Source organism: Saimiri boliviensis, chromosome 9 (genome assembly GCF_048565385.1).
Source record: "Saimiri boliviensis isolate mSaiBol1 chromosome 9, mSaiBol1.pri, whole genome shotgun sequence".
In the NCBI taxonomy this organism is placed as follows: Eukaryota; Metazoa; Chordata; class Mammalia; order Primates; family Cebidae; genus Saimiri; species Saimiri boliviensis.
In genome coordinates, this window is record NC_133457.1 from 62,147,102 (window position 1) to 62,171,376 (window position 24,275).

Here is a 24,275-nt window from a genome sequence, read left to right on the forward strand (position 1 = left end):
TAATTTTTTGTATTTTTAGTAGAGACGGGGTTTCACCGTGTACCTCGTGATCTACCCGCCTCGGCCTCCCAAAGTGCTGGGATTACAGGCTTGAGTCACCGCGCCCAGCCCCAGATAACTTTTTAAAATAAGGAAACAAATTCTACTGGTGAGGCTGTTGGGAGAGAGGCACCCTCATACATTGTTGGTGGCAATGCAAATTGGCACAACCCTCTCCTAGATGAAACGTTGATGATATCTAACAAAACTACATATGCATGTATACATATGAATTAATAAGGAATGATTTCCAGCACACACTCTCAATGAAAAAATCAGACCAGGTACAGTGGCTCATGCCTGTCATCTCCACATTTTGTGAGACCAAGATAGGCAGATTGCTTGATCCCAGGAGTTTGAGACCAACCCAGGAGACATGGCAAAACTTTGTCTCTATTTAAAAAAAAAAAAAAAAAAAAAACTTAGCCAGGCATGGTGGCATGTCTGTAGTCTCAGCTACTCAGGAGGATGAGGTGGGAGGATCGCTTGAGCCTGGGTGGGTGAGGCTGCAGTGAGCCAAGACTGCGCCACTGCATTCCAGCCTGGGTGACAGAATGAGATCCTGACTCAAAGAAAAAAAAATAGAGAGAGAGAGAAAAGAAAAGAGAAGAAAGAAGAAAGAAAAAGTAAAGTGCCAAAGAGTATCAAGACAATGTAACTCTTCGTGCAAAAAAAAAAAAAAAAAAGGAGGTATAAGAAAACAGCACGCGTGTGCTCACTGCTGTAAAAGAAATCCAGAAAGAATGGTCCAGAAATTAAAGAAACTGATTATAGGGCTGGATGGGCAGGGGACAGAAAGGAGGAAGAAATGAAAATGGTAGCGGAGCAAGGATAAGAAAGAAGTGACATTTCTCTAAGCCTATCTTTTGTTAAGTTCTGACTCCTAGAACCATGGTAGTATTTCACACGCCCTTCATAAAACCAAAATATAAACAAAATCAATCACAGTGTGGGGCAAAGCCTAAAACAGAATACACACACTAAAACTAACGAGCCTGAGTGCTCTACAAATTACTACCATAACCATAGTAAAAGGAGTGAGAAAGAAAAGAACTATCAGTATCTTAATGGGAGGCTCTAAGGCTGAAGACAAAAAACACTGCAAATAAACGAACATAAAATGAATAAAAATCTAGAGGGTAAATGTGTTTCTCACAGAGGTATTACGGGTTACCTAGTCTGAGACTCATAGAACTGATTAAGTAAATATATTGTAGATGAATGACATTACAAATAAATAAAAAAGGCTAAATGATCATGGTGTCTGTACTGGAATCAGAGATATCAGTATAAACTCATGGTTTTTAACATAGACATATGCAGACAGATACAACAATAACAATTGTAGTATCATCAGTTAGTGCACATACACATATGTCCTAGCCCTGTCTGCTGAGAAGTCCTAGAAACAGTGACCTTCCACTTAATGGCATATCTAGTACCAGATCTTGTTTCCTCTAACATTCTCCAATAGGAACTAGACATCCTTAGAGAAGTGATTGATTCCAGGGCTGGAACAGGGAATACACAATATCAGCCTGGAACATCTTGTGGTGTCTGAAAATAAGGAAGCGCTTAAATAAAGATGGGGGCTTTTTTGAAGGAACACAGAAACCAGTCTAAAGGAGCACCTTATGGCTAAAGCTGGAGCAACTTTAGCAACAAAATCATCATAGTACTGGATGTTATCCCATAGGATAAAATGAATATCCAAGTCCATAATGAAATCATGCTATATACATGCTAACTTTCGGAGGAAGCTGTGTGAGGGGAGTACAGAAAATCCCTGATTTTTGCAACTTCTCTGTAAGTCTAAAATTAGTTCAAAATAAAACTTTTTTTAAGGGATTAGATTTTCCCTGATAAAAAAGAGGAAGATGAAGAGGGTATGGAAGAGAGCAGAAGGAGAAGGAGCCTGCGAGAGTTGAGAAGCCTCATTCATTGGAAGTCATAGTGGCAGTCTACGTTGACATCTATATGAAGGAAGAAACGGCCCTTTTTTTTTTTGGAGACAGGGTCTTGCTCTGTTGCCCCTGGCTGGAGTGCAGTGGCACGATCTTAGCTTGCTGCAACCTCCACCTCCCAAGTTCAAGCGATTCTCCTGCTACAGTCTCCAGAGGAGCTGGGACTACAGATGCCCACCACCACTCCCAGTTAATTTTGCCATGTTGCCCAGGCTGGTCTCCAACTCCTGGGCTCAAGTGATCCACCCACCCTAGCCTCCCAAAGTGCTAGGATTATAGGCGTGAGCAACCACACCCAGCCAGCCCTCTCTTTACTTCATATTTTATCCTCCCAACTTTCAGAAAGCTGGAAGGGTTTCTGTGTTTATAAGAAATAGTATAAAATTGTTATTCTAAGCCACACATGGGTTAGAGTCTAAGCCACATATGTCTATAGAGCACTTGAAATGTGACTACTGCATGATGAGATGTCGTGACAAGAGTGAAATGCATGCTGGATTTCAAAGATAGTTCAAAACAAAAATAAAGAGAAAAACACCTCATAATGTTTATTTTAATAACAGAGACAATATTTTGGATACATGGGTTAAATAAAATATATCATTAAAATAAATATGACCTTTTTTTTTTTTAACATGACTCATGTAAAAAAAATGTTAAATTGTGTATGCGACTCTCATTATACTTGCATTGGACAGTGCTGGCTGAAATCTGAATGGAACACATACCGAGTTAGTACCCAGGGCATAGCATGTATATAAAATACCCAAATACTTCTCAAGCCACATGGATGTCAGGAGACCTAGAGATGTGTTTTTTGCAAATCAAAGAGTCAGACAGGAGTATTTTTTTCTTGAAGATTTGCAGAATAGAGATACATAAAGAGAGCACAATGATTGGTGGCACATTCTTTAACCGTAATTCTAGGCTAATGTTACCTTTAGCACAGTGGTATGCCGAGACCCAGTTCATATCAATTCACAAGAGCCAACTGTTTAATATCCAGAAATGTTGCAAACTGGTTGATACAAATTATAATTTAAAAAGTATGACAAACAAAACCCATTACTTCCGAATTGTTAGTACATTTTGCTCTTATCTATGATGAGGTTTTGTTACATCTATCTTAATATGTAGCTGTACGCTAAAAACAAAATATAATGTCATCCTACCATGGATCTCTTCCCTACTCTGTTGCATGACATCACATTGGTACCATGAACTGAGCCACCCTGGGAGTATTTCCGAGCTTGTCCAACCCACAGCCCACACAAATTCACATATTTTCTTAAAACATTGAGATTTGTGCACAGACCTTTTTTTTTTTTTAAGCTCATCAGCCATTGTTAGTTACTGTATTTTATGTGTGGCCCAAGACAATTCTTATTCCAGTGTGACCCAGGGAAGCCAAAAGATCGGACACCCCTGATTATACCATGGAAATCAAGAAATGCTGTAATTCAGGGCTTCTCTCTTGAAGAGCCAGTTTTTTTTGTTTGTTTTTTTTTTTTTGCCAGAATAGCACTGCCTTTAAGGGGGGACTAAAATGCAAAAACATCAAAAGAACAGATAATACCAAGGGTTAGGATGTGAAGAAACTGGAATCTTCATACACTGCTGTTAAGACTGTAAAATGGAACAGCCACTTTGGGAAACAGTCCAGCAGTTCCTCAAAAGGTTAAATATAGTGTCACCATGTGATCCGGCAATTCTACTCCTGAGTATCTAGCTGAGAAAAATGAAAACAAATGCCCTGTACACAAATGTTTACAGCAGCATTATTCATAACAGCCAGAAGGTGGGAACAACCCAAACACCCATCAACTGAAGAATGAATAAACAAAATGTGGTATATTTATACAACAGAATATTACTTGGCAATAAAAAGGAATTAAGTATTGATTCATCTACAATACGGATAAACCTTGAAAATATGCTGGTGAGAGAAGCCAGTCACAAAAGGCCTCATATTCTATGATTCCACTTATATGAAATATCTAAAATAGGCAAATCTACACAGACAAAAAGTGGTGGTGTTTAGGGCTAGGGGTGGGGGAAATGGAACGACCACTAATGGATGTGGAGTTTCTTTTTAGGATGATAAAAATGTTCTAAGATTTATTGTGATGATAATTGCACAACTCTGAACAGATCAAAAAGCATTTAACTGCACACCTTTAAACAGGTAAATTATATAGTATATGAATGATATGTCAATAAAGCTCAAAAATCCATAGACTCTTTCCCTTCTTTCCCTAGATATAGGTTCCTATGTCCCAGTTCAGCTGGAATGACATTAGAGAAACAAGCCTCGCTGGGATCCTCCTGAGAGATGCTGAGGAGAGCAAAGTGTGGTTTCCCAGGAGTAACCACCAGCCCAGAGGTCCCCAAAAGGAGGCCTTCAGGTTGGGTCTAGTTTACAGGTATGTTTAAAACTGAACAGATCACTGAAAAATCACAAGATTTCATAGTTTTAAAAACAGATTTTGTTGGGCCGGGCATGGTGGCTCACGCCTGTAATCCCAGCACTTTGGGAGGCTGAGGCAGGAGAATCACTTGAGGTCAGGAGTTCAAGACCAGCCTGGCCAACATGGTGAAACCCCATCTCTACTAAAAATACAAAACATTAGCCAGGCATGGTGGTGGGCACCTGCAGTCCCAGCTACTCTGGAGGCTGAGGCAGAAGAATTGCTTGAACCCAGGAGGTGGAGGTTGCAGTGAGCCAAGATCGTAATAGAGTGAGACTCTGTCTCCCCAAAAAAAAAAAAATCCAGATTTCTGGCCGGGCATGGTGGCTCATACCTGTAATCCCAGCACTTTGGGAGGCTGAGGCGGGAGAATCACTTGAGGTCAGGAGTTCAAGACCAGCCTGGCCAACATAGCTACTAAAGTTACAAAACTTAGCTGGGCACAGTGGTGGCTCGCACCTGTAGTCCCAGCTACTTAGGAGGCTGAGGCAGGAAAATGGCTTGAACCCAGGAGGCCGAGGTTGCAGTGAGCCAAGATGGCACCACTGTACTCCAGCCTGGGTGACAGAGCAAGACTCCATCTCAAAAAAAACCCAGATGTCCAACATCTCTTGCCATCAGAAGATGACAGCCCAGCCTGGTTCCTATGATGAACTCCAGGCTGCAGCAGCAGCACCAGACACAAGCTCCCCACCACTCCCGTCACCTCCCTTCCATAGAGGCTGGGTCGATTATCATTAAGGGAAAAAATATGTTTCTATCCATCCCGAACAGAAAGCAAAAACTGAGGGGGGGTCTGAGAGTTTCAAGAAAAATGAGTGACATCAGAGAGCCCTGTGGGAGTGAACACAGCCTTCCTGCTTCCCAGGCTAACACGGTGCCCACTGTCAGGAGAACCAGCTTTTCCTCACATGTGCCAGCCTCACTCCCTCATATGCCCCAGCACATATAGGAAGATGCAGTCCCTGTGTCAGATTCTAAGTGCCATGAAGGCAGAACCACGTGCGGTTTGACTCACGATTTCTCTCTGGCAGCTAACACTGATGTGGCAGAACATAAAATGAGTAACCATGTGACTGGGGTGGGGGTGCACAGAGCAAAGGCAGCCAGAAGCCCATGTTCTTGAACCATTCAACCCCACAGAAGCCATTTCAAGTTGAAAGAGCACTTGAAGCCCAGCAACTCTTCCTTCTCTCACCCCACCTTCTTTCTGCCTACAGTTTACCCACCCACCCACCAAAATCAAATTTGGTTCACGGGGAAGTTTAGCCCTCTGAGCCAGCCAGGGATAGAATGGGTAAAACAAGGTATCGGTGGTGTGGGTCCTCACATGCCTGGCACAATCCAGACACGGCACACCCTCTGGGTGGGGGCGCTACTCACGCTTGATGAGGTATCCTGGGGAGTGGGCAGCGACGAGGTGCAGGACAGTGCAGCCGTCCCCATCCTTCTGGTTGATGCGACCTTTCCACTCGGGCTTGTGATCCATTAACCACCGGAAAAGATGGTTTTCCTCTGAAGGGAATTAAAATGACTTACTAATGTTTTCCACATACAGAAAGTCAGCAAAGTTAATTTGTGTAGCAGCAATAGATTAAAAAAAAAAGAAAATCAGCAAAGCAAGTCAATGTGGATCACACCAAGGTAATCAAATGAAGAATCCAACACAGGTTTCCACTCACCACAAACAGATGTGGGGAGACACAGGTGTTTGTCAAGTGAGAGGAGGAGTTACAGAAAGTTACCCATAATCATCTTAGGTCAGGTTCCCTAGAAGCCTGAGATGGGGATTCTATACACGCGACTGAGCTAGAGACAGCATGAGAAAGAGTGAGGGAGGCAGGACAGGTAGAGGAAGCAGCTAAGCAAGGACATGATCCTAGTGGGGTCACTCCGGCCTGACCTCAAGAGCAGCTCTGCAGCAGGAATGCGCCACGCTCTGCACCACCTTGAGGCACTGGGGCTGGCCTTTTGAATCCCCATGTCAGTCAATCGAGAGCTACAGAATGCACTCGGGGAGAGAGCCAAGGTCCAGAAGGAAGCTCCCTGGGAAGTGGTTTCTGTTAGCAAGGAGCAACTCTCTGGCCAAGGGGCCAGCTGTGAGTTGTTAGCAGCCACCATTGACAGCAGGTGGGGGTGAGGGGGTTGGCGGTAAAGAGGATCTGGGTGAGGCACAACGGCCTCCGCTTTAATAATCAAGCCAGTATCTCTAGTGAGATTACCCTACTACATTATTATCAATAGGACATATATTGAATTCTATTCCCAGACTCCTTCCTTGGAGCTCCTGAGATCTAGGAAAGTCACACACTTCTGTCAAATCTTTGGACACCCATTTGTCACCATGTCAGAGTTCTCCTCTGAGAAACAAATCAAGGTTTAAAACTTGTCAACTCGAAGGCTTGATCTTACTGATACCACCTATAATCACAGGAACTAACGTAAAAAGTAGACACAATGGGTAACCATGGCATTCCTAACCAGAGCCACACTTCTCTGCCTTCCAGTTTCCTAATCTGAAACTGGGAGGATTCGATTAAGCAGCTTTCAATCAGGCTTTACATTAAAATATTTATCCACCAATCTCTGTGTAAGAACAAAATCTCTTGGCCAGGCATGGTGGGGCTCACGCCTGTAATCCCAGCACTTTGGGAGGCCAAGTCAGGCAGATCACAAGGTCAGGAGTTCGAGACCAGCCTGACCAACACGGGAAACCCCATCTCTGCTTAAAAAAAAAAAAAAAAAAAAAAAAAAAAAAAAAAAAAAAAATTAGCCAGGCGCAGTGGGCACCTGTAATCCCAGCTGAGGCAGAAGAATCGCTTGAACCCTGGAGGCAAAGGTTGCAGTGAGCTGAGATTGAGCCTGTAATCAGGAGGCTGAGGCAGGGGAATCCCTTGAACCCAGGAGGCAAATGTTGCAATGAGCTGAGATCGCACCATTGCACTCCAGTCTGGGCAATAGATCGAGACTCTGTCTCAAAAAAAAAAAAATTAGCCAAATGTGGTGGCTGGTGCCTGTAATCCCAGATACTCGGGAGGCTTAGGCAGAGGAATCACCTGAACCCAGCAGGCAAAGATTGCAGTGAGACAAGATCGCATCACTGCACTCCAGCCTGGGTGATATAATGAGACTCACTCTCTTTTTCTTTTCTTTTTTTTTTTTTAACGTGACTAGACTCACTCTCAAAAAAAGGAAAAAATCTCCTATAAATTTCCCACTATATAAAACAAATAACAGCAGGATAAATCTAGCTAACGCAAAGACAGGGGTCCCAGGCCTCAAGGCCCAAGGCCACCTCTTGCTCCCCCGTTCCAGGGAAATGATATGGCCTACAAGAGGTAGACTAGACAAGTTCTCTCGGCCCCTTCTGGCGCTAAAACGCTATGGGCGAATGTCCCACAGTGATGCCACGTGTGCTTGGGAAGAAAAACAAACTTCTATCTAAAGTGTGAGTGTGTGTGTATGTGTGTGTTAATGATAAAATAAAAATATTTTTAAAGTTAAATCCTATAACCAGATGGTGAAGCTTAAAAAAGAATTTCGTGAAAATAGCAGTCCTTTAAAAGAAGCACAACCAAACTGTATGAGCAACAGCTCATGTCTCCCTTGGGGTCCCCCCCAGCCAAGGGACTGTGTCGTGTGTCCCACAACACAGCAGTCAGCCCTCTGGGCTAAAGTGAAAATGAACCTGGGAAAAAGACCAAAGCTGCCTCTGCCAGCGGGAGGAAACTCCACAGGTCTCCTGGGAGCGTTGCCCAGCAACCACTTCCCAGGGAGCTTCCTTCTGGACCCTGGCTCTCTCCCCGAGTGCATTCTCTAGCTCTCGATTTACTGACATGGGGATTCAAAAGGCCAGCCCCAGTGCCTCAAGGTGGTGCAGAGCGTGGTGCATTCCTGCTGCAGAGCTGCTCTTGAGGTCAGGCCGGAGTGACCCCACTAGGATCACGTCCTTGCTTAGCTGTTTCCCCTGTGTATGCTAACTCCCTTCCTTGGGTCCCAGGGCTCCACTCTGCTGCCAGGATCTCTCTAGAAACACAGAATCCTTTCCGTTTGGCCTCCTGGAGCTACTAGGTGCCAGGAAAGATAAAAATGGTGCTATTTCCCTGCCGCTTCATTCATTTGAATAATCAGATCATTTGAATTTTCAAATGGTCTGCATTCAGGTGGCTTAATTCTAGTTTCACTTGGGCTCAGCAGAGTCCCAGAATGGGTGGAAGGACACCTTAGAGGATGTAAAATTGGGAGAAGACTCACTGGCTTGGATGCAGAGTCGCATGAGGGCATGAAGGGGATACGGTCCTATAGTCTCAACACTTGCACCAATGGAGATGAGCCACTGGACTAACTTGGGCACCTGTTCCATCTTCTCATACAGTCCAATGAAAACATATTTCTGGAAAAAAAAAAAAAAAACACACACACACACACACACACAGGACAAATTATGGAAGTCACTAGTCAAGATGAAGCTTCAAATTCCTTTACACATCAAGTTCGGAATCAGTATAACTTGGATTAGCTGTGGTCCAAGTCTAGCATTATTAGAAATAACAAATTTCTCATAAGGCAGCTAAATGAAAATGTCCCAGACACAAGGAAGCGTATGTTTCAAGAAATTACCTTACGAGGCCAGGCATGGTAGCTCCCCTTGTAATCTTAACACTTTAGGAGAACAAGACAGGCGGATCACCTGAGGTCAGGAGTTCAAGACCAGCCTGGCCAACATGGCAAAACCCTGCCTCTACTAAAAAAAGACAAAAATTAGCCAGCCATTGCGGCAGGGGCCTGTAATCCCAGCTACTCAGGAGGCTGAGGCAGGGAGAACCGTTTGAATTCAGGAGCCAGAGGTTGCAGTGAGCCAAGACTGTGCCATTGCACTCCAGCCTGGGCAAAAGAGCGAGACTTAGTCTCAAAAAAAAAAAAAAATTACCTTACCTCAAAGAGACTTTTCAGTGATAACTCTGGGACGTGAATATTTCTTGGTAGCCGGTCTTTTTTTGCTGACAGAAATAGAAAAGGCTGGTGGAAGGAGAAAAAAGAAACAGCTAGAGTAATAATGTTCTCCGCATCGGTTATCAGAGCACAAAAGTTTTACTACGCTTTAAAACAAGCAAATGAAAAACGGTCTCTAGCTTTGTCTTTTTTTAAAGCGCTTGCCAAGATTTTCAGCTATTTGCTGTGACAATCAAAGTCTCTGTCTAGTCAACTTCCTGTTGAGGACTACAGCCCCTCCACACTTCCTCAAAGCCTGCTGAGGACAGGAACAGCTGATGTCAGGCAGCATTTCACAGTATAGTTGCAATGGGATTAGAAAAAAAAAAGTAATTCCCTGCCAAGTTCTTAAGGTTTAGCAATTGGAAGACTCAAATCCTTTAGAAATATCCCATTCCAATCAATTATTCAGCACATCAGTGTTTTAAAAGCCCCAAATATGTGGAGCGCATTAGACCCTATCAAGTGGTAGGCTGGAGCCAGCTCCTATCAGCTACTGAGTTGACTATGCCCATCTCTTCCTAACTCCAGGTCTTTTATGTCATTTTAGCAGCTGGAAATTGGCCATGGTGAGAGTATTTATGTTACCAAAATTAGCAAATGCTACAAATCAGCACCCTTTTTTCAGAGACCCAGTTGTTAAACCACTGACCCTATCTAAGTTGCTGAAGAGAATAAATCCCAGAGAAGTTAAGCCATTTTCCTAGGTCACACAGCACATCCTGAGAAGCCCCTACTGAGATCATTCAGGTATGCTTCCAGGGGTAAGAATTCCTAGCTCTGTGATGACCATGATTGGAGAACTAGTCTCAGCTCCAGCCTCTGTCATGTATGGCTCTTGCCAGTGGACTTAGGACGACAGGAACTGAGCCCATAGCCACATCTTGCTTCTAGTTTCCTTCAGACTGATAGCCATTCCTTATGGAGTCTCACTCTGTCGCCCAGGACTGGGTGCAGTGGCACAATCTTGGCTCACTGCAACCTCCACCTCCCAGATTCCAGCAATTCTCCTGCCTCAGCCTCCTGAGTAGCTGGGACTACAGGCACATGCCATCATGCCTAGCTAATTTTTTTTGTATTTTAGTAGAGACGGGGTTTCACTGTATTGCCGAGGCTGGTCTCGAACTCCTGAGCTCAGGCAATCTGCCCACCTTGCCCTCCCAAAGTGCTAGGATTACAGGCATGGCCACCGTGCCCAGCCAACCCATTCTTTTTTTTTTTTTTTTTTTTCCCTTTTTGAGACAGAGTCTCACTCTTGTTGCCCAGGCTGGAGTAGAGTGGTGTGATCTCAGCTCACTGCAACTTCCATGACACCTATTCTTAACTTTTTACCTTAAACAGGCCTCACTGCCCACACTCAACTCCACATAATACGTTCAGGATTTTAGCAGTCCAGATTGCTGGCCTTTTAAAAGATGCCTCTGTCTACAGTATTTGCGAATTACCAGAGCCGCACTGCAGGTAGGATGTTGGACCTGCCACTTGGGCTGGATTCCTGGGCCCTTCTTTTGACTGGCTGGGACAATCATCTATTAGGAGTTGCCTGTCTCCCATTCTCTCATTCTCTACCTAGGCCATGGAGCTCTATTCATGTCCATCCCACACTGGGAAGAGAGGACAAAGTTCTTTTTCTGAGTGAAGTAAATTAAACTATCTTCCTGCTAATGAGGCCTAAGCCCTCCTTCTCACAGATGTAACCTAGAACTTGGAATTACAGAATTTCAAAACTTCTTTAAAAATAAGGCTGGGAGGATCACTATGGATCTCTTGGTCCAGCTGCCTTATCCACAGAGAAAAGATCCCAAATGTCTTTTAACAGGACCCTGGATTTCTGACTACTGGTTCCCCAACAGTTCAATCTGCTTTCCTCATCCCTGGTGCCTGCCCTCCCAAGATTTTTTAATACGGGAGTAAGCTTCAGGGAGCCCATGGCTGGAGTCTAGGGGTTTCCTATGAGCCCCCTGAAACTATATACATAATTATCAATGCATGACAAGAGAGCCCCATACATTTCATTAGATTTCCAATACAATCCATTATCTTGCCCAAAATTGAAGAATTCTCTATTCTAAAGTCACCCAACCTTCTTGGATCAGGAGGGTTGCCCTTACTTTTGGTGACTTTTCTGGACTGCCCAGCTTTAGAGAGCCCAGCTTTCCCTGTTACCCTGTTCTAACCAAACTCCTAGCTTTGGCCAGCACATTCTCATGAGCACTTATAGCCTATCACCAATGAACTACTATTCACCCGCACTTAGAATATGTCTGGTATTGCCAGGCGCAGTGGCTCAAGCCTGTAATCACAGCACTTTGGGAGGCCGAGGCGGGTGGATCACGAGGTCAAGAGATCGAAACCATCCTGGTCAACATGGTGAAACCCTGTCTCTACTAAAAATACAAAAAATTGGCTGGGCATGGTGGTGCGTGCCTGTAATCCCAGCTACTCAGGAGGCTGAGGCAGGAGAACTGCCTGAACCCAGGAGGCGGAGGTTGCAGTGAGCCGAGATCGCGCCATTGCACTCCAGCCTGGGTAACAAGAGCAAAACTCCGTCTCAAAAAAAAAAAAAAAAAAAAAAAAAAAAGAATATGCCTGGTATTATAAAACTCTTCAGCTCAGCACCTGGCGCTGTAAGTCTTCAACAAACCTTACCTGATAGTTGCTCTTGTCCATTATTTCTAATTCTCACCAAAACTCTGAAGGAGTAAGTTTATGTAACGCAACTTACAAATGAGGAAATAAAACTCAGAGGGGAAGTAATTAGCCAAAAATAGTAAGTGGAGGATTCTGATTCAAGGACACATCTGTGTGAAACTGAAGCCCAGGCCTCCACAGTCCACCCACTCCTCCATTCTGTGGATTCCTGGCCCTGGGTTCAGGTCCTACAATCTCACTTAGCTACTATCCAAATGTTAGCAGTCCCTCAAAACCACATCGGAACCCTTGGGAGCAGCCCAGATAGGTCATCCGGGAACACACTAGCTAATGCAGTATCAAAAAGAATTGTGAAAATGAACACGCAACTTTCTTTTTCTCATTCCGTGCTACCACTAGCATCTGTACTTTACATTTCTTTGATGACAGTGGAGACACAGAGCAAGGAGTGAGGCTGCCACAATCTAAGTGTTTTTTTCCATCTTTAAAAATAAATGGAAACTGGCTAATTAATCCATCTCAAAGACTTTCCATCTTTAATGATGTCCCAGTTAAAAATTCATCCTGGCGCCAGGCGCGGTGGCTCAAGCCTGTAATCTCAGCACTTTGAGAGGCCGAGGCAGGTGGATCACGAGGTCAAGAGATCGAGACCATCCTGGTCAACATGGTGAAACCCCATCTCTACTAAAAATACAAAAAATCAGCTGGGCATGGTGGTGTGTGCCTGTAATCCCAGCTACTCAGGAGGCTGAGGCAGGAGAATTGCCTGAACCCAGGAGGCGGAGGTTGCAGTAAGCCAAGATCGCGCCATTGCACTCCAGCCTGGGTAACAAGAGCAAAACTCCGTCTCAAAAAAAAAAAAAAAAAAAATTCATCCTGGCATCAAGATAAACAAATAATAAATTGCAATCCCTCAGTGTCAATGAAAAGAAATAATTTAAACAAGAATGTACTCTCCCCACGAGAGAGCCATCACCTTTTACTTACATGCCATAATCCTTTTTTTGCCAACTTTTCTATTACTGATTGCCACACTTCTGTTGGGAATCCAGTTGTGAAAATATGATCAAAGCAAGGCAAGAAACTTTGCAAAACAATGGAGTCATCTGAAAGAAAGTTTCATAATTTAGAGATTTTAACGTGGGGAAAGTCTACAGTATTTGAGAAAAGTCCTCCAATTAAGATCACACAAAGACAAATGGTAAATTAAAGATACCCAAAAGAAAGGCATTTTCAAAGTAATATGAAGTCCTTTATAACTGATTAAAGTGGCAATTATTTTCAGTTCATCATAAAATCAATCCCCCAAGAGTTAGGCAGCATAATTAACGTTCACTTCGCCTTTCTAGTTGCCAAGCCCCGTCATCCGTCCTTATATTTAATCCCTCAAGCAAACCACTAAGGAAGTACCTATTATCTCCACTTATAGAGGAGGAAATGGAAGCTTAAGTCACAAAACTCACTTCCTTTAAGAAAAATGAGACAAATATTGTTACCTAAAAGATTAGAAACTATGACAAATGAAGATAGGTTTCATGGCATATCATGCAGCTAGTTCATGACAAGAAACAAGATGGGAACCCAGATCTACCAACTCTTGTCATCAGTATACATTCTTCTGGCCTGGTAACCCATCAACCTATTACACCTTATGATCCTCCAATCACATTTCTCAAATTCACAGATGAGATTGTCCAAAGGGACAGATCAAGAGTCAGAATAACTTCTCACCTCTTCCAAGGTTGTTAATTTCAAAAAAAAAAAAAAAAAAGTAAATATCAAAACAAATGTATACTATACGAAAGGATACAAAGTTTCTCACAAATATATTTTTCAAAATTTAGAAACTAGGTCACGCCAATTTCTTTACCTTCCAAAAAGGAGTACTATGGTAAAGTACTGGATGCGTTGCCCTAAAAAGTCCTGTTAACTGCCCCCTTTCAGGGAAAGGCAGAATGCAAACCACCCAGGTTACCTTAAGAGGCGGTCATCAGGAAGCAGTGTTTTGGAATTCCCGTAATTCTGGACTGGCTTCTGACAGAGTAGTGACATTTAAAAGATGCAAAGGATGGGTGCAGTGGCTCATGCCTGTAATCCCAGCACTTTGGGAGGTGGAGGCAGGGGGATTACCTGAGGTCAAGAGGTGGATACCAGCCTTGCCAACATGGTGAAACCTGGTCTCTACTGAAATACAAAAATTAGCTGGGTGTGGTGGCAGCGCCTGTAATCCCAGCTACTCAGGAGGCTGAGGTGGGAGAATCGCTTGAACCAAGGAGGCAGAGGTTACAGTGGGCCTAGGTCTGCCACTGCACTCCAGCCTGGTCAACAGAGTGAGACTCTATCTCAAAAAATAATAATAATAACATGCAGAGAAGGCAGTGAGGAAGTGCAGGGAAAAACCAAGCCACCAGATTGGGAAGAAAGTGAAGCTAGTCCTGGCCACCGTTTGCAAAAGACTGAGTGGAGAGCTGTGACCCATCATCACCTGTCCAGAGACCCTCTACTTCCCTGTCTAGGGGACATGGCTGCAGTTGCCTTTAACTCTCTACCCCTGCCTGCTACTGCTGTAACCCCCTCTCTGTACCAAACTTGTCAAAATCTGTGGGATTCTACTCACAGACCATAGAAGTTGGTTTCCCACAACTTCAGTGGGAACAGTTTGATTGATAACAGTCTATCAATTGCCAGCTGTGGTTTCCCCGCATTTAAAAGCCAAAGACCATTTTTCAGAAATTCCAACATGGGCCATTTTTTATATTCTAACATCTCTGAAATCAGGACGTGTCTTACAATCAGTATGGTCTCTCACTGGCAGTGCATAAATTAACAGCACTCTTAGTGCAACTTAAATTTGATCAAATACCATGTTTAAAAACAACAGCCTAGGTATTGGCAGGACTTTGGACTGCACCATCACTGGCGAGGAGTGAGTTTATTCACTGTGCTTTACTAGTTTCTGATTTTGCCTGATCTAGCCCACTGACAAAGCTATGTCTTAGGCCAGGTCATTAGAGTAGTAACAACGAAGTGACACAAAAGCTTCCCCTCCCTGAGAGGCTGAGCATGTAGGTCCTCTGCTGATTCTACAACACCAGGCAGTGAGAAGCACAGCCCTGACACAGAGCGCCCATTATCAGCTTTCACAGGACCCTACCTCAGCCCTTCCAGGTTATTTTCATAGCAAATAAATATTTTCTTAATAGACTGGAAACATACATGTGAAAAATCACAGGAAAGGCTGGGTGCAGTGGCTCACACCTGTAATCCCAGCATTATGGGAGGCTGAGGCGGTGGATTACTTGAGGTCAGGAGTTTGAGACCAGCCTGGCCAACACGGTGAAACCCTGTCTCTACTAAAAGTACAAAAAATTAGCCAGGCATGGTAGTAGGCATCCATAATTCCAGCTACTTGGGAGGCTGAGGCAGGAGAATTCCTTGAACCTGGGAGGCAGAGGTTGCAGTTAGCCAAGATCACACTATTGCACTCCAGCCTGGGCAAACAAGAGTAAAACTCCGTCTTCAAAAAAAAAACACAGGAAAGAGCAAAACATCGGGCGAGTAGTATAAATATGGAAATCTCTATGTATAGCAACACAAAACACTTAAGAAGTCTGAAACCGGCCGGGCAAGGTGGCTCACGTCTGTAATCCCAGCACTTTGGGAGGCCGTGGCAGGCTGATCACGAGGTCAAGAGATCGAGACCATCCTGGTCAATATAGTGAAACCCTGTCTCTACTAAAAATACAAAAAATTAGCTGGGCATGGTGAGGCGTGCCTGTAGTCCCTGCTACTTGGGAGGCTAAGCCAGGAGGATCACTTGAACCCAGGAGGCAGAAGTCGCAGTGAGCCAAGATCACACCACTGCACTCCAGCCTGGTAACAGAGTGAGACTTCGTCTCAAAAAACAAAAAAGTCTGAAACCAAACTCGCAAAGCTTTAAGTCATTTGTGCAAAAAGTACTTCATCGTTTTCACAAAGGCAGAAGCCACCGAAGCTTCCAAAATGCTTTCTAATGTGTAAACTAGTTTCATTAAACTATATAAATTAGCCACCCACCGGGCATGGTGGCTCACGCCTGTAATCCCAGCACTTTGGGAGGCCAAGATGGGTGGATCACGAGGTCAAGAGATCAAGACCATCCTGGTCAACATGGTGAAACCCCATCTCTACTAAAAATAGAAAAATTAGCTGGGCATGGTGGCACACGCCTGTAGTCCCAGCTACTCAGGAGGCTGAGGCAGGAGAATTGCTTGAACCCAGGAGACAGAGGTTGCGGTGAGCCAAGATCGTGCCATTGCACTCCAGCCTAGGTAACAAGAGCGAAACTCCGTCTCAAAATAAATAAATAAATAAATAAATAAATAAACCACAAAGAAACACCCAGAAATTATCTCCCCATGAGCCTGAGTCCCCAGGAGCTATTAGAATAAAATAACAAGGACTTTACAAAAAGTTTCCCCAGTTCCAACTTACTGCTTATAGTGGTGAAGACTCCAACAAGGAAATCAGCCACTGGTGCCTGGTCTTGGCTTCTCTGCACAAGTCTCAGACCCTCAAAAAACATGCGGGCAGCTTCGTAAGGCTGGAGCAACCTCAGCAAGGAATAACCAGCTCGGTAGTATCCCTGGAACAGGAAAAAAGCAAAGCTGTCATGTACCGCAACTCCTTTAACCTACTGGTGAAAGGAAAAGCAAGATTGGCAACATGGGAAATCCAACTCTGAAAGTCTCACTTCTGGCGGGGTGCAGTGGCACATGCCTATAATCCCAACACTTCAAGAGACCAAGGCAGTTTGAGCTTAGGAGTTGGAGGCCAGCCTGGCCAACATAGTGAGACCCTGTCTCTACTAAAAAGAGAAGAAAAATTAGCTGGGCGTAGTGTCACATGCCTTGTAGTCCCAGCTGCTCAGGAAGCCGAGGTGAGAGGATTGCCCGAGCCCAGGAGATCGACACTGCACAGTCATGCTACTGCACTCCAGCCTGGGCAACAGACTCAGACCTTGTCTTACTTCTATGTAAACAGCGATTTCTAACCAGCACTGGGTACAGGGTTTCCACATTATATTCTGTGCCACGTTGCTCCTGTCATTTAACTGTCAAGAAGACAATCACTTTCAAATCCATGACTTAAATAACATCTAACATATGACACAGAAAGAAGGAAGAAGGTCTGTTTCCAGTTACATCTGTGGTTGGTTTGTTTTTTTATTGATTAATTGATTGACTGGTTGACTGATTGAGACAGAATCTTGCCCTATCACCTAAGCTGGAGTACAGTAGCATGATCCTGGCTCACTGCCACCCTCTAGCTCCTGGGCTCAAACTAGCTGGGACTGCAGGTGTACACCACCATGCCAAGATGATTTCTCTATTTTTTGTAGAGACGAAGTCTTGCTGTATTGCCCAAACTGGTCTTGAACTCCTGCCCTCAGGCAATCTTCTTGCCTCAGCCTCCCAAAATGCTGAGATTATGAGGCTGGGGTGCAGCTCAAGTGAGCCACTGCACCTGGCCTTATTTATTTATTCATACTTCAAGTCACAGCTTGGGCCAGAACAGAAGAATGAAAACAATCCTTTGACTAGTGTTCAGGAAAAGAATGAGATTGACATGAAAACAAAGGTGTTTTTCCCACCCCTTTCAAAGTAAACACAATTTCCACTGAGTATGTAGGAAAAAAGTTGTAATGGCACACATTGAGATTTACTGAGTTCTACATTATAAGCAACACTCACGAGAGGTCAAAGCAATATTTGATTTCTATAGAAAGAAGAAAATTACAATGATCAATAGAAGAAAATGGTCACATTTTGCCCATATACAAATAATATGACTCTTCGAATAAGAATAAAATGATATTGCCTTCCCCACTTTGATCATCTGAATCAACCTCAGGTATCTACCAAAACAATTTTCTGTCTAAGGTAACAGGAGGCTGGGTGTGGTGACTCAAGCCTGTAATTCTGGCACTTTGGGAGGCCAAGGCAGGAGGATTTCTTGAGCCTAGGAGTTTAAGACCAGCCTGGGCAACATAGTGAGACCCTGTCTCTACAAAAATAAAAATAAATTTTAATTAGCTGGGCATGGTAGTGCAAGCCTGTAGTCCCAGGTATTCCAGAGGCTGAGGGAGGAGGATCATTTGAGCCCATGAGGTCAAGGCTTCAGCCTGGGTAACGAAGCAAGACCTTGTCTCAAAAAAAAAAAAAAAGATAACAGGTGTTCACCAACTGGGTTCATAAAGTAGGAAGTACTTTAAAATTCCACATAACAACAAATTTCTATTTATTGATTTGTTTTAACCTTCATTTGAAAGTCTGAAGACCTCAGATATCAAAGGAAGCAGGAGAAAAAAGTAAAAAGTTGTGTTTTATTTTTTCTAACCAGGCAACCTAGTAGAGAATCTCCCATTTCTTTGCCGTCCTCAGATTTAAGAGTTTGGTTTTTTGGTTTTTTGTTTATTTGTTTGTTTGTTTGTTTTGAGGAAGATGAAGGGGATCAGAATATGCCACCCTAAAATATGCCACTTTGGCATAAGGATTATTTTGAGCTGAAGGTATCTGAGATTGTACAGATGCAGAAGCAGCTTCCCTGAGCTTCACTTAACTGACTAAGAAGCAGAAACTCTGAAGACATGAGGACTCCCATAAATCTCCTCTCTCAGGAAAGTTTTATGGCCATGAAGAAGAGAGAAATTCAGCACCAAGACTAGCCCGAACAAACCTTGCTAAGATAGCCCTTATCTTCCCACATACGTACACCTTCCCACAGTTTGCAGCCCCTACAGACCTAAAACTCTTTTCCTTTGTCTTGTCACATCTCCACAAGTTATTACTTTTTATTAAAAATATCATAGGATCGAGCTCCAGGCCACAGGAAGGGGCGGGGATAGCACACAGGTTGGGCATAGAGGGCCAAGGCCTGGGCCCCACGTGTGGCTGACTCCGCCTATCCACGAGCAGGTACCAGGGCCACGTGGGTGCATCGCTGATCATGGGCGGTGTAGACCTGACTGGACCGCAGCTCTACGGAGTACATCCCCATGGCTCCTACAGCCATATGCTCTTCACGGCCCTGGGCTCTGGCCAGGACACGGCCCTGGCGGTGTTAGAAGACCGGTTCATGAGGCTGGAGGCTGCTCAGGGGCTGCTGGTGGAAGCCATCACCGCAGGAATCTTGGGTGACCGGGGCTCCGGGGGCAATGCGGACACGTGTGATCACGAAGTCAGGCGCCAAGCTACTGAGGACACTGAGCTCGCCCACAGAGCCCGTGAAGAGGTCTGGTCACTACCACTTTGTGCCTGGAACCATAGCTTTCCTGACCCAGACAGTGAAGCCACTAACTCTGGCGCTAGTGGAGGAAACCGTGCAGGCTACGGAGGTGGAGTAAAACAGTCCTGAGGCTTAGAGCTTGGAACAAGGGGAAATAAACCCAGAAAATACAAACAGCAAAAAATAAAAATAAAAAATAAAAATAAATAAATAAAAATATCATAGATGATCTCAGGCCTGTCTACTTTTTTGGAGCTTTACTTCTTTTCTAGGAAGATTCCTTTGGCACATAAAAGTCAACATCAAATGAAATCTGTATACTTGTCTCCTATTAATCTGCCTCTTGTCAATCTAATTTGCTGTGCCTTCAGGGGCTGCTGCAGGTTTGGCCCTCAAGGAAGAGCCCCTTTGACGTAAAATCATCAAGTACCTTGGGTCACTTCAGAGATGTGGGCAAAACCCAAATATTAACACCATCCCAGCTAGAGAATTGGGAATATTCTAAAATACCTTTGGGAAGAAATCGCCCACGAATACACTCCCGTTTATCTAAACTAGTCAGTAACTTCTAAAGCAGTGGTGTCCAATCTTTTGGCTTCCCCGGGCCACACTGGAAGAACTGTCTTGGGCTACACATACAATTCACTAACACTAACAAGAGCTGATGAGCATTAAAAAAAACAACCACAGGCCGGGTGTGGTGGCTCACACCTGTAATCCCAGCACTTTGGGAGGCGGGCGGATCATGAGGTCAGGAAATTGAGACCATCCTGGCCAACATGGTAAAACTCCATCTCCACTGAAAATACAAAAATTAGCTGGGCATGGTGGCACGTACCTGTAATCCCAGCTACTTAGAGGCTGAGGCGGGAGAATCACTTGAACGCTTGAACCAGGGAGTCAGAGGTTGAAGTGAGCTGAGAATCATGCCACTGCACTCCAGCCCGGGCAACAAGAGCAAAACTTGTCTCAAAACAAAAAAAAAAAAAACAAAAAACTCAATGTTTTAAGAAAGTTTATGAATTTGTGTTGGACCACATTCAAAGCTGTCCTGGACCCCAGGTTGAACAAGGTTTTTCTAAAGTATTTATCTTCCAATCGAATAAGTTTAAGAGTCAGGGTCCACTTATTATGTAAAATATCCAAATCCCTCTCTCAAAGTTGAAGCACTCCCCAGGTCAAACCTCCACCACTCCCTTCCCATCGCCTTCTGTTCCTAGCGGTCACACGTTGTGTGCTGCTTCAGATGCTCCAGAGTTGCTATTGAATTTAAGGCCTCTGATTTTAATGCTCAGCTTCTCCCCAGATTGGAGGCCAAACGACTCAAGAGCTAGTATCAGTCTTCCTCTCCTTTTGTCTGCCTGGAGGCACCAAGAACGGTAAAGGTGCCATGAAGAGTGGCACTTGGCATTTTTTATGAAAAAACAATCAAATGATGTCTATTGACCTTTGTTAACAATCTTAAAGTGTCTTACTGGCCTCTCGAACTTCCGTGATCCCTCCAAAGAGCTGGTTTCTACTGTAACAAATGCCTTCTGAAGAATCGGTCTTGTGTCATTCACCCAGCTTCCATTTGAAGTAAAGCTTTGCTCAAATGAAACTTGCCAACAGCAAAGAGCACGAACAGATTATGAGTGGGCGTAACTACCTCAGAACAAAACCAGCTCAGCTCTGAAATCTCCACTGTGCTCCATCTACTAGGAGGCCAAGCTCTGCTGTCCCTACACAGTGCATTTCAATACTCTTCTCCAGATAATGATCACATGCCCTATGGGCAGCTGTCTGAAGATGCAAAGAGAGCTGAACTAGAAGCATTCCTAGCATTTCCACTTTTAAAAGGAATGGAAAGAGGCAGGCTAAGAGGGAGGAGGCAGCAGCTGCCACCCCCAGATGCCACTGCCCCACCCCTTCATTCATCCTCTCATGCTTCATCCACTACCCAAACCCCAACTCACCTCCCCGCCCCGCACCTCCACCCTCCTGCCCCACACCTTCACCCTCCCCGCCCCGCACCTTCACCCTCTCCACCCCACACCTCCACCCTCCCGCCCCACACCTTCACTCTCCCGCCCCGCACCTTCACCATCCCCACACCGCACCTTTACCCTCCCCGCCCCACACCTTCACCCTCCCGCCCCATACCTTCACGTAGGTTGGATCCCATTGGAGGCATTCCTTGGCAGCAACAAATGCCTCATTCCACTTCCCAAGGCTGTAAAATGCATTTGATTTGTTGCACAGCAGCACAGCCAAATCTCTCGGGGGAACCCTGTAAGAACAAATCGGTGTTCTGTCATGGTTCTGCAAAACAGAAAACATTCCTTGAAGTCCCTCATACTAGTGCTGGCTGCTGCCATCAGGAAAGGGGTTTCAGTAGGAAATGACTCATTTATGCTTATCAGATCAGTCTCCCAAGCCCCCCAAAAGCCTGGAACATTTACAAATTATAAATCTGTCCTTCTTCACTCCCTAACACTCTGCTCCCATCTTTTAAAGACAAATGTTCTCAACACATCGGTTCCATCTCTCACTGATCTCCACATGGAATCACACCATCTTCACTGCCAGCCCTCAGAAGAACGGGCCGCAGGTAAGAGGCCTGTGCAGGCCCTGGGAGTGGAGTGTATGGGCAGAGAGTTCCATAGTCCTGGTACCCACAGTGTAGACCAAAGTGGAGGTAAGAAATCTACTTTGGGTGATTTCTCTTCAATGAGTATGGCCCTGGCCCTACAGACTCTTGCCTTCGTGGAGGGGCACAGCCGGAAGATGGCCAAAAGGGGGCCTTTTAAAGCATAGCAGGGCAGGGATGGCTCTGGCCTGGGTCTAGAGGCCACAGCTGCAAGTCAGTGCTGAAACCAGGCCAGAAGAAGAAGGAAAATTCAATGCAAACCACAATATGTCAAGAGAAGTCCAGCTACCAATTGAATGTAAGATACAAAGAAAAGAAAAAAAAAAAAAAAAAAAAAAGCCTTATGACTTCTTTTTTATTTAATATCTTTTTTTTTTTTTTTTTTTTTTTTTTGAGATGGAATCTCGATCTCTTGACCATGCTTGAGTGCAATGGTGTGATCTTGGCTCAGTGCAACCTCCACCTCCTGGGTTTAAGCAATTCTCCTGCCTCAACATCCTGAGCAGCTAGGACTACACGTGCACACCACCATGCCTGGCTAATTTTTGTATTTTTAGTAGAGACAGGGTTTCACTATGATGGCCAGGCTGGTGTCGAACTCCTGACCTCATGATCCTATGTGGCCAGGCGCGGTGGCTCACACCTGTAATCCCAGAACTTCAGGAGGCCAAGGCGGATGGATCACGAGCTCAGGAGTTCAAGACCAGCCTGGCCAACATAGTGAAACCCTGTCTCTACTAAAAATACAAAAATTAGCTGTGCATGGTGGTACACCCCTGTAGTCCCAGGTACTCGGGAAGCTGAGGCAGGAGAATCACTTGAACCCAGGAGGCGGAGGTTGCAGTGAGCTGAGATCACACCACTGTACTCCTGCATGGGTGACAGAGTGAGACACTGTCTCAAAAAAAAAAAAAAAAAAAAAAAAAAACTCTTAATTGTAAAAATAATACAAATCACTGTAGAATAATAAAGAAATCACTGTAGATGATACAGATAAGCACAAAAATATTAATAAAGGAAAAATCACCTCCATTACTGTCCCCACCCTCAGTGTTTTGTGTCTGGCTTCTTTCATGGCCCATCATAACCTCTAGATGAAGGGATGAGGCCCCAGAAACAGAGATGAGGCCCCAGAAACAGGAGGCAGTGGGTCAAGTAGTGGGAGATCAGCTAGGGAGCTGTGACCACAGGTGTAAGAGATGCCATGGTGTCCATCCCAGATACCCTGGCCAGTGCAGTCTTTCCCAGCTGCAATGTCTGTTGGCTGTAGCTAGAGGTTCTCAGCACCCTGTTCTCCAGAGATTTATCCTCAGCCTAATGAGAGCTGCCCTTTCCCCAGGAGTCACACCCACACTATGGAATGAACTTCCCCCGCCCCCAACAGCGGGGGGGGGGGGGGGGGGGAACACCCTATGTTGGCCGGGCGCGGTGGCTCAGCACTTTGGGAGGTGGAGGCGGGCAGATCACCTGAAGTCAGGAGTTCGAGACCAGCCAGACTACCCTGACTAACCCTGTCTCTACTAAAAACACAAAAATTAACGGTCATGGTAGAGCGGGGGGTGCCTATAATCCCAGCTACTGAGGAGGCTGAGGCAGGAGAATCGCTTGAACCCAGGAGGCAGAGGTTGCAGTGAGCCAAGATCCCGCCATTACACACCAGCCTGGACAACAGAGCAAGACTCTGTCTCAACAACAACAACAAAAATCCCTATCTTGAAGCCTTAACCCTCAATGTGACAGTAGTTGAACATGAAGCTGTTGGGAGGTAGTTATGTTTAGATGAGGTCATGAAGGTAAAGCCCTCACGATGGAATAAGAAGAGACACTAGAGAGCTTGCTCTCTCACTCTCTGCATGTAACACAGAGAGAAGCCAACCATTAACACGCCAGGAAGACATCCCTCACAGGGGGCAACTTGATCTTGGACTTCCCAGCCTGTAGAACTTTGAGAAATAAATTTTGGTTGTTTAAGCCAGCCAGTCCGCTATTTTGTTATGGCAGCCCAAGCAGACTAATAGAGCCCCACTTCCTAGAATGACTGCTGGGGGCCAGAGAGCCTACAGCCAGTGGCTGAGTGGCATGAGAATCAGTCAACTCCCTTGCCTCAAAGTGGAACCAGCTCTGCAGCACATTCATGCTCCAGAGCTGCCCACGTGATCAGGTGAAATCTTGCTTGGTTTAGACACCATCCATGCTTAGAGCCTTCCACTGGGCCATCCTGCCTCCCTCAGTCCCCTTCTCCTGCGAGTACGCTGTGAATCACAT

The 24,275-nt window shown here is 44.9% G+C and overlaps 1 protein-coding gene and 1 pseudogene across 3 annotated transcripts in view; one reads left to right on the forward strand and one right to left on the reverse strand.

The window, feature by feature from the left end:
* Window positions 1–24,275, reverse strand: part of TRANK1 (tetratricopeptide repeat and ankyrin repeat containing 1) — a 127,083-nt gene that overhangs the window by 56,041 nt on the left and 46,767 nt on the right. For 2 of the 3 annotated variants that reach the window (XM_039461848.2, XM_039461849.2), the window contains exons 3-8: window positions 21,524–21,650; window positions 16,589–16,739; window positions 13,103–13,221; window positions 9,407–9,490; window positions 8,726–8,864; window positions 5,855–5,986 (exon numbers count right to left, since the gene is read on the reverse strand). In XM_039461848.2, the coding sequence (XP_039317782.2) occupies window positions 5,855–5,986; window positions 8,726–8,864; window positions 9,407–9,490; window positions 13,103–13,221; window positions 16,589–16,739; window positions 21,524–21,650 (752 nt within the window). Of the gene's footprint in view, window positions 1–5,854; window positions 5,987–8,725; window positions 8,865–9,406; window positions 9,491–13,102; window positions 13,222–16,588; window positions 16,740–20,219; window positions 20,350–21,523; window positions 21,651–24,275 lie in introns of those variants that run through there. The other variant, XM_074406001.1, reaches the window with a different exon arrangement.
* On the forward strand, window positions 19,061–19,598 carry LOC104651842 (proteasome subunit beta type-10 pseudogene; annotated as a pseudogene).